Below are 11,248 nucleotides of genomic sequence, written 5' to 3' on the forward strand. Positions count from 1 at the left end.
AAAAAAAAAAAAAAAAACATGTAACCTGTACCTGTAAATCTGTTTGCTGTTGCAAATGCTGAACAATTTTCAATGTATTTGCTATGGTTTGCTGAATACTTTCCACCGACTTCTGTTGATCCGTTGCAATCTTGTCCAGTTGTGCCGATAAAGTTTTAAAGCGTGACTTCACACTGGCCAACTGCTCCAGCAATTTTGTAGGATTTTCCTAGAATAACAGGTTTTCATCATTTTTTGGGGAAAAAAGTTCCTTTAAAAGGACAGTATAAATATGCAAATTTGATGTATATGTTTAGCCAAAACTTTTGGAATTTTGACAGACAAAAAATAAGAAAAAACTGACAAGGATTATAATCTTTTTCTACTCTATCCAAAGGAAAACCTAATCCAGAGTTAGACGACTGGTGATGATATAACAAGGATAGGTACGAGGTGGTCCAAAAAAAAAAAAAAAAAATCCTTCAGAAAAGAGGGTGACAGAGAGTGAGTACTGTTGAAGGGCTTCCTTTAAAAAAACTTTTAGTTAGGAGTTTCCTGTTCCTAAACCTTTCATGAGCAGTGCTGGAAGATGGGGGGGTAAGAAGGTCTTGGGTAGATATATTCTTTATACTTGAAAAATGTTAGGAGATCCTGCCCTTCAAATTGTTGCTTTCCCACAAAAATGAGCAAAAAGACTTGATTGATTGCAAATGTGCATAGCAGCCAATCAACTGCAATTTCCCTGTTTACCTATACCTTCCAAGGAATGTACATTTCTCAATTCTATTTGTGAAATGATGTACGATTCAGCCCTAAACAATCAGTGCTCTCACTACACACAGATAGTCCAGGAAAGGAGCCAGGTTGCTCATCACCACTGATCTCTAAATTTTCTCTGCAAAGTACACTAAAGGATAAAGAACTGTTGAAAAGAGATGTACTTCAACCTACATCTAACAAACGGTAACTTAGTTGAGTTAACATGTGAAGATTTTATTGCTTTGCAATAACCTGTATCTTCTTCACTTTCATGAAACTATAAAATGCATGCCTTTGGCATCCACAAGACTCAGAAGCCTATTCATATCTGGCTTTTTTTAGACTGCTGCTTGCCTATTTCTAGAATTAGGAACTGATGACTGACATGTGAGTATCTGGACAAATACATGAGCTTTATGAAAAAAAAAAAAAAATTAAATTTTTGCAAAAATCTAAAAGGGCCAATTCATGTGCCCTACAGTTTTTTTTTTGTTTTATAGATTTTTTTTAGTATTCAAAAAACGAAAACCAGAGAAAATTATGGTAATATCAACATTCTATGTTCATAAAATATATTCTGTCACAGAATCTGTATGTGAATAGGAATATTTTTACAATATTCCATTCTTCTTTGATGATTCTATGTCTGTAGTCACCTAGTTTTTCTGTTCTAAGCTGAATGGAGTGGACTTTACCCTTCTTGCCTTGTAGCCTACCCTCAAAGATATTTTGGGAGTTCTGGGATATAGCTCTTTACCCCACTACCAGCAATAGTAAATATTTAAGAAGGTATGTTTCTGCTCAGCTGTTCTATAGCGACCTTACTCAATAACATAAAACTGTCCCTATCTTCTTTAGGAAGATGTAGTTTATAATATTCAAGAGGTAAGCCAATTTCAAAATGCTGGAACACCACTTGGGGCAATATCAATCATTCATCTTGCTTCTCCTTTCAAAACAAAAACCTCAGCTGTTGTCCATGTATGCAAGATTTATTGTTTGAAATAAAAAAAACCCAGTAATTTGACTATCATGTCTATCCTAAGAAAAAGAAAACCTGTGTTGAGAAAAATGCAGGGACTACTACTGACAACTTTCAGATTACTGAATATTTGGCAGTCATACGGATCCCCATACTTTGTTTCTGAATAACCTAGCGCACGCATGCAACCATTTATCAAGAATTTGACTTGAGGGGGAGTTAAAGCCATGAAGTCCCCCAGGCAAATAGTACTTTAAAAGAAATCCACAAAAGCAGCCTCCATGTTTCCTCTCTACAAGTTTCCTTGACATCAGGAGCTAGATGCAAAGTGGGACAGGCTAACATTTTGTAATACACCCATAGTTGTTAGCTTCAGCTTCAGGAAGAATACTAGTATAACTAATTGGTAACACTCCGAAAATCCTTTGAAGCAATGAGAAAATTGTAAGTAATAAGCAGCTTTATTAAAATGTGACAACTTACTAAAATGGGGAAAAAAAATAGTAAGCAGAAGGTAAATGATCAAATGTTAAATCACATTTAAAGAATTGCAGCATGAGCAAATGTGATCTAGCAGTTCACTTTCCCTATCTAGTAAGCTTTAAATTTATATTTTTGTGAGCTCACAGACCTGCATTGAGGCGCTGTGTGCAGTAATGGATTACTTTTCAAGCTTTAAAAAGTAGCAACAGGTAATCATTTCCTTTAGGATATTCCACTCTCTTCCCAGTCAGCTTTATCCAGCAAACATTACTGTAAATTAACTTACTGTATTAATCCTGTGTAGATGACAATTTTTCCTAATCATACAGCATATTCTATCACAGTAGTCGCTAACCTCAGAGCTGCAAACAGGTGCCGGTCCGTGGCTGGCGAGTTGGGGGCGGCAAATGACAGGAGGCAGAAGCACCGAATGCCCTCCCTACACTGCTCTAAAGCTAGTGACAGTAGATAAAGACTGCTACTACTGTCGGGAGCATGGGCGGCTCTCCTCACACTGCTTACACAGGAGCTGCTGAGAATGGCAGAGCAATGTATGTAAGGCCTACACTTCGCCATTCCCAGCAGCTCTGCCACCTGACAGCACACCAGCTCTCTTACACTACTCTGCCATTCTCAGCTAGTGTGCCGACAGGAGGCCGAGCAGAATAGTGTAAGCTGTACATATACGGGGCAAATTTTTTATTTTATATTAGAAAGTCAGAAAGGTTGGGGACTACTGACACCAGATCCTGATGAGATGGACAAATATCCAAGTACATGACAGTACTGTGTTGCACTAAAGAACCTTCAGGATCTCTAAAAGAAAAACCACCAGTGTGGCACACATCTTCTCTGTGAAGACCAAGTGGCACATACAATGTAACAGTTCTTCAGAAAAGGTGGAATCAAGTCCAGCTTTTCTATGCCATGTTCTAGGCCTTGTAAAAACAGGAATCCGAAGAAGAATTTACTAGAATGTTTCTCTTGTCATCTGCCAGATGGCTTTCTCACAGCCCTCAATCCCAGACTGCTCTGCAGAACTATCCTTCCGAGGTCATTTTTCATTTTCCAGTGGATGTCCCAAGAGACGGTTCATTCATCCCTATTACTGTGGATGTCCCAAGTGATTATTGCAGTGGCTATTTGTGGAAAGTCAATTGAACTACATTGTTGAAAGATTTCCAAAAAACTTTGTTGGGAGTTATAATTCTGTTTGTTCCACCAAATTGTTTGAATCCTGAAAGGTATTTCTAGCTCATTGCAATCAGCTGGAGCTCCTTCTGCACTCCAATGAGGAAAGCTGCAGTGTATGCAGTTTTCAATCCTCTGTTGCCCTTGATGCAAAGATCTTTTTTAAACCCTCCATTTCTATAGTCGCATAAACTGAGGGGCAAATTTATGAAACAAAAAAAAGTGTTTGCAACTCTACTTTGATTTGTAAAATCCCATTACATTTACATTAATGCTTAGCTTTGCTACATCTACTACATTTCATCTAAAAATAGTATATTAGGTACAAAAGTGGGTGTATGATGTATGATGTGGCATCACTAAATGTTCCAGAACATGCACACAAAAAAATATAAATTTTCTACTGCAGGTTAAAATAACGTTTTTAGTAGTTTTTAACGGCCAAAGCACATTTCTCTTCATTCAGCTTCTTTAATTAACACGTAGTTTGAGTCTGTACTCCTTTTGTGTTGACTTCCATTCACTATTCAACATAGCTTAGCCAGTAATACTCAAAAGTGTTCAACATGCTCGGTGGGAAATTATGGCAGCGTAATAAACTCTTTAGTTAACCCAGAACAAAGAACAGATTGAAAGTAATACTACTTATCCTCTTACCCTGTCATTTTATTTTTGACATTTAAAATGCCTTCTTATTTGTTTTTTGCTTTCTGTAAAAAGCTCAATAAACATGTCACACACAATTCTAGTGAAAGCCCAAAAGATAAATTAGTGGATAATTAGTTATTTCGATGAACAAACATGGTAAAATTTGTGCTTCTTTATATCGTATATCCCAAGCTCTCCTCTCAGATGGTAACATGCACTAATCAAGGCTCCATGCTTCGAACCCTCCATCAACCATGTTGAGAAGAGTGCTTAAGGGCAACAATCCTTTCTGTCCAAAAGATCCTATGAATATCCCCATTAGGAAAGTCATCAAGTGCCCATACAGAGATATGACCGATCTTTAACCAGGTTAACAACCCGCACCTATGGACCAGCTCCTGTTTTTGCCCAATCAATGCCACCCACCCCACTCGGGCCACCAATAGTAGGAGAGATCCTCCCAGTGAGTTACTGGTCAGAGCATGGAGAATGGCAAAGAATCAATGTTCAATCAATATATCAAGCAAACATTGATCAGAAATGCCCTAATCTTTCAATGTAAATATTGAATACAACATCTGAACTGTTAGAACGACTGAATCAGCCTCAATTTGTTTCCTCACTCTAGGTCTAGATTGGAGCAAAGAAAATATATGATTGTTCTTTACAGAAGGTAATGAGATTTAAAGGTTATTAAATACACTAGAATCTATTGGTTATGTGATTGGCTGCTACAGTTACTAATTATCTAAATGCAGGTTATACCATCTCTAATCATTTTAGACAGCACAGGTACCTGAGCAGCAGAGTCATCTGGCAGGCTCTTCCTTATTTCAAATTCAAGCTTTTGTTCAATGTAATCCAAATCAGATTCAGCTTTTTGGAACTGAAAATAAGATTTTTAAATCATATTTTTATTTGCAATTAGTAATATATGTTCAGTATTACAATTACATTTGGGGGAAAAACACCAACAAACTGTTATCTTAATCTACAAAGATTACAAAAACTAGAACATTATAAGAGATGGCAGGCAATTTATATCCTCCTCACACTTGTCGTTTGAAGATGTGGTCTCTGCTCCCAAATGCTTTGACAATACTATTGCACTGCTAGCTGTATATTACAGTAGTGCAATAAAGTCAGAGCATATAGTAGAAGAAAATATTGCCGTTTAGTAGGTAAAGCCAGTAAAAGATTTGAGAGAAGTTCCAGTCTAACAGAGCTTTATGTTGTCCATCCAAAACGTGCTTTGGGTCACAGGCCAATGCCCTTTTAACATTGCACTGCTTTATGTGTGCGGCCACTAGTAGTACAACATAAAAAGGGCGCTGGACAGGATTCTTGAAAGTTGGCGATAGCAGTCACCCTGAACAAGAACAGCAAATGGTTGGTTATCATCCAAAAGGAAACAGAACGCAAACCTTGCTGGGGGGTGGTTGGATTCAATTAAAGAGTATTTCATTCTATACACTCAATACAATTCTGCAAAACAAAAAAACAACTTTTTTAAAACTTTGAAAATGAAATAAGACCTTCCTATAAAGGTACTGCATTTTAAAGCAGAAACATGCAGGTATATGAAGGCCCATCTATAGTTTAAGCACTTCCACAGATAGTTTAATATATATTTTAGACTTTAGGTCAGATGCTTTCAGTCTCTGGCCCTATCTCCAGGAATTAATTACTGGCCCAATACTGTGACCCATTAACCCATTTGGCCCAGGATGTCCTATACCTGACCTGGAAATACTTAAACTATAAATGGACTGGATGTTCAAGAACCTGCAATGCTAAGAAAACACAGGATTAGATAAGTATATTCCACCTAAAATATGCTTTAAAAACAAGAAAGACTGAAATGTAGAGAGGCAATAATGCAGATCAAAACCTAAAACATGGTATATTATTGTACAGAAAAAAAGAATATATTAAATGTACATCAAACACTCCATTCTATGTACTGTCATCTCCATTTAATTTTTTATGTTGACCACAGATTTTATGTCAGATTTGATCTGTCAGAAAATGAAAATGTGGTATCATAAAGAATAATTAGTTTGAGTGTCTACCTGATGATCTATATGACATCGGTTGATGGATGGTTTAGGTCCTCAGACTACAAAGTTGACATTTGGCTAACATATCAAATCTAGAACAAAATGTGTTTTCCCCAATCTACATTCTCCATAGATCTATACACTCTGCTAGGGCAGTATGGTGGCTCAGGGGTTAGCACTCCAGCCTTTGCAGCGCTAGGTCCCAGGTTCAACTCCCAGCCAGGACATTATCTACATGGAGTTTGCAGGTTCTCCCTGTGTCTGTGTGGGTTTCCTCCGGGTACTCGGTTTCCTCCCACATCCCAAAAATATGTCGTGAGGTTATTTGGCTTCCCCCTAAAAATTGATCTTGGACTATAATGACATATGACTATGGTAGGGACATTAGATTGTGAGATCCTTTGAGGGAAAGTTAGTGACAGGACTACGGACTTTGTACAGTGCTGTGTAATATGATGGCACTATATAAATACTGTGTAATATTAATAACTTATAGCATGCAAAGTATAAGCTTTATTCAGGGCTTAGTTTCCAGTAATATTGGGTATTTATGGTTACGAGCTCACACAATGCTTGTTTGATTGATAAGTACAAGAGGATATAAAACCAATACTCTCTTTTACTTACAATGAAACCAGTTCTTTGACTATAGGACAATAAAGAACCATTATACTGATGGTGTTTATATAATACAGTCTGTTCAGGAAAATGTAGAAGGCTTATTACACAATATGAATTTCAAAAACTAAAGTATAAAAGGCAAACTTTTTTCCACAATGTCCAGATTTGCATTTGTAAATGTAAAAGGGTCACATACCTAGCAATTCAAACAAAGCAAAGGTTACACTCTGTATAAACAGCACAGACAAGCTTTCAGTAGATCCACACACATACGCAGCTAAAGATATATGCAAAGCACAAATGTTTCTAGAAAAATTGTGTGGCTGAACCCCTCCAACTTACTAAGCCTCCCTACTAGTTAGTGAGACTTCACATCAATTTAGGAGTTGTTCCCTCTACAGGTTTGCCATCCATGCATGTAGTGAAATGTTCACACAGTGCCATGTGCATCGCCCATTTGAATAGATTCACATGCAGAACATCTGGCAGCCAAATGTACCGCATGCTGCATTTTTTTTTTCAAGGAGCCACATATGCTGTGTTTTGCTGCATGCATATCCACACAGAAACACAGGCAAATGTGAACAAAGCCTACAAAAACATGGTGTGGCAGAAGAAAAAATTTTAGCAATAATGATAATTCTGACATCGGACCACAACATTGTCTCCTTCATCTGACTTTTACAATACACTGGGGAAGCTTTAGAACATTGGAGAGTTGTTTCTGCTATCCAGGGCTCGTTTAAGGCTAACACACAAAATTTCATTTTGATACAAGTGAATCTGAAGTGAATTTAGCAACTGACCAATCATAACTGACAGTATTCCAACTGCTTATGGACATATTGCATGTAAATAAAGTACACAAGTAATCCAAATGAACAATTGATAAGTAATGAACAGTAATTATTAGACACAAAAATGGACTACTGGATCCCATCTGTACTTTCTACCAGGTGATTGGAGACGATCAATTGGAAAGTAATACTGGATTTCACCACAAGAGGGAACTCCTAATACTAAATATACTGAGGGGCCACAAATAGTCTGTTCACAAAAAGAATTAAATTCCTTCCAATCATCCCTTACCTTGCAATTCAGATATATTCCTGGAAGGTATGCATAAATAAAAACTGGACATGTGTATTGATAGTGTTTAATCACTAGTTATACCCTGTGCAGTCCATTCCTGATGAGTTCAGCCCATTAGTTGTAGAATCAGTCTTCATTTCATTTCTTTGCGGCTTTTCAGCAGTCAGACATCCACATCACATCCTAACTCAATTCACTTAAAGCTCAGTAGTTCCAAAAAATCTCTGTGCAATATTTCATCCACTGCCAAATTATTCCATTTGTATACCATGCAGAGATTGGAGATGCATTTAAAGGCATGTGAACAATTACATAAAGAAAAATTAATTTTAAGGAATGATTAATGGCAATGGTCGTGTTGATGGTCACAGATAAGATACAAGTTAAAGGACGTTCTATAACGAGGAAGCCATATTGGCTCCTTACATATGCAGGCTTTGCTACTTTCTCAGTGTGACAACAAAGTCCTGAACACAAGTCTATGGGGTCCATTCACTGAAACATTCCCTGGTATGTTTTAGTGAATGACAGATTCCCTTGCTTTATAAATAGACCTCTAACAGTCCATTGTCATGAATAATCCACATTCTCTACATTTCATACAAGAACAGTAATATAAACACCAGACACCTCAACATCTTTTTTTATGGAAAGTCCAAATGATGATGATGATGATGATCTTTGGAGATCCAGTTTCAAGTCAAAGTTTTAGTGGCCTAGGAAGGGTTAGATCCTCCATCAGGTTATACTTCCTGTCTATTATAGGCTACGTACACATGAAGAATTTCTGTCATGAAAGATTGTTTTCAGCCAGAAATTGATGAACAATTGCTGTACATACAACACCGTTCTGTTTTAAAAGGAGGGGAGGGGATGAGCTAGCGACACCCCGCTGTGCTCCCCACCTCCTGATTGTTCCAGATGGTTGGTTATTGATTTGCCAGGACACATCAATGAACAACGTAAGGGGACCGCTGTATTTTTGCCGGAGAGGAGTTCGAGATCCATTCGGCGATAATTTGATGTGTGTATGCAGCCATAGATACATTACACCATGCTTTCTATCACAGAGAGAGCGTGAAGGGGAGACATGAGGAGCCGTTACAACCTAACAGAGACCCTGCTGCCCACCCTGCAAACCAAGACACGTGGAGTCCTTTGGTACTTGTAGTACGACCCTTGGAGTGATAGAAGTGGAAGCACGCACACAGCCCCTGATCATCTCCTCTATCATGTCTGCAGTGTCATTTCATACATGGAAAATTGGACTACGCCCCCTGGTGGTGTCAGGTGATATGGATGACCTTCAAAGTTGACCACCACTGATCTATTACGTCTCCATGTCATCCCAAACCAAAAAATTTGTATTCTACTTCATTTTTTTTTTTTCTCTAAAAAATGGTGAGATGGGGAGAAAAAAATGGCACACGACATTCTAGCAGAACAGTTATTCAATATACAAGCATTCATGAGTAGCATTAATGTAATGCGCTCAGAATACTGCTATCACCAGTTTGGGAGCTGTGTTCTGCTTGGCTGTGTGAGTCACAGGAACCCGCAATAGCTTCTCACATAGCCTTGTACCCATGGGTTGCAGCATATATAAGAGCAGTGTGTACGGCAAGCTTCAACAATACATTCATAAAACTTTCCACAACCTTAATTAAAGGTTAGAGAAAAAAAATGAATCTCTACATTCATCAATTGCATCATTGTACAAAATAAAGTACAATTGTTGTTTCTGAATTGTACTAGACTCTTGTCATTGTCTGTGAAGCAGAGCTAAGATTGATATAGAAGAAGCGTCGGGAAACCAGTTTGTGTCCCGACAAGGAGAATGCTGATTGATAGGTTTTTTTTTCCTGTCCTCTGTGCAGTGACAGGCAGCTGGGGTACATACAACAGCCTGGGCTCAGGGGAAGATTATTATTACTACACAGTATTTATATAGCACCAACATATTATGCAGCACTGTACAAAGCCCATAGATGACAGAATAACATTGGTAGAGATTCAACCTGGAAGACTGAGGACATCTAGTGTGAAAACAAGGTACTGCAGGGGACAGTTCTCGATTTAAGGCTAAATCTTACAACAAAAGCTGTTTTTTTAAATATGAACTCATTTTTTATTGACTTTTAAGTAGATTTTGTTGAAGATTTTAAAGCATTCTTTAACAAAATTTTGGGATAAACCCAGGTCTCAATGTAATTGCTGAAGGTCACGTTACCTGCTGGCAGGCTTTTACCAAGTTTACAGCAACTAAAAATCTACCTGGCGGTTTGTGTAATGGGTCAGCCAGCACTCCCATCGTTATCTGTGACTAATGTAAAGTAAAAAGTAAATGCCTCCCCTGTCCATGCTGTGTGTGGATGAGAAATCAGCGAGCGACACGGACACACACTTGGGATGATATCCTGCTCCCCCACAGCATGCAGTGGTTTCACCCAGCAGCTCTTCATCACTACATGCCATAGGGGGAGGCGGGAGGAACCATTGAGAGGTACAGGGGGCCTGGGTACTGGCAGAAGAAACACAGTCTCGGGGATAGGCGGTGTACATGACAAGTAATTACTGCTTTGAATAAAAATCTCTTTAACGCTTTGAAGGCGTGATCCTGTGAGTAGAAGGTGTATTGGTGACCAGGGTCAGGCAGCTTTGGTGGAGTGGAATTTGGGGTGCATTATGGAGCCTGGAGGAGGTGGCATATAGGGGGCACAGATGGGGGTAATGATGGGGCAGAATATGGATCGGGTGGTATATGAGGGATATTTGGGGTGATTGAGTGACAAGGACAGAGGGAGGGCAGAGCTGGCAGGGAGGAGCAGAGCAGGCTGCAAGGGATAGAATGAAGCTGGCAGAGGGATTAGGCAGACACAGGAGATCAGGGCGGACATGGAGGAGAAGGCTGGAGGGGCTCGGTGGGTGGAGGGCTGAGGAGGCGTCTCCGGCTCCCGCCATTTCTCACTTCCGACCACCCGGGCCCGCAGCCGCCCTAATGCCCGGCATTACACCCAGCTCCGTCACCACCGGGAGAGCCCGGGTGTACAGCCCCCCAATCAGAGGCCGATACTACCTGTATATATAATAGCCATGCCCACCCTACACCCCCCAGGTCAACCATTCCCTAAGTGTACGCTCCCCGTATGGCCTACACATTGCCCGCTCACCGCCGCCGTCTTACCAGAGCCTCCAGCTTATTGACTGCTGTCTCCATGTTGAATAGTTTACATTCCTCAGGCGGACCCGGGAATACGAGCGGGGGAGGGCACGGAGGAGGAGCCCAGCCTCTACTGTACTAGACTGAGTGCACACAATAAGCTCCGCTCATTGGCTAGCTGTCAGTTCAAACGTACCACCGATTGGTGTGTCGCTGACGAGTCCGGAAAGTTCATTGGATAAAGCGTTCTCGCCCGCTTTCCCTGATTGGTCC

The 11,248-nt window shown here is 39.6% G+C and overlaps 1 protein-coding gene across 1 annotated transcript in view; it reads right to left on the reverse strand.

The window, feature by feature from the left end:
- Nucleotides 1-11,154, reverse strand: part of SKA2 (spindle and kinetochore associated complex subunit 2) — a 15,502-nt gene extending 4,348 nt beyond the window's left edge. The window contains exons 1-3 of the mRNA XM_072416578.1: nucleotides 11,000-11,154; nucleotides 4,839-4,928; nucleotides 32-208 (exon numbers count right to left, since the gene is read on the reverse strand). Coding sequence (XP_072272679.1) covers nucleotides 32-208; nucleotides 4,839-4,928; nucleotides 11,000-11,032 — 300 coding nt within the window. The 5' untranslated portion in view covers nucleotides 11,033-11,154. The remainder of the gene's footprint in view (nucleotides 1-31; nucleotides 209-4,838; nucleotides 4,929-10,999) is intronic.
- Nucleotides 11,155-11,248: the final 94 nt, after the last annotated feature.

This window comes from Pyxicephalus adspersus, chromosome 1 (genome assembly GCF_032062135.1).
Source record: "Pyxicephalus adspersus chromosome 1, UCB_Pads_2.0, whole genome shotgun sequence".
Lineage (NCBI taxonomy): Eukaryota > Metazoa > Chordata > Amphibia > Anura > Pyxicephalidae > Pyxicephalus > Pyxicephalus adspersus.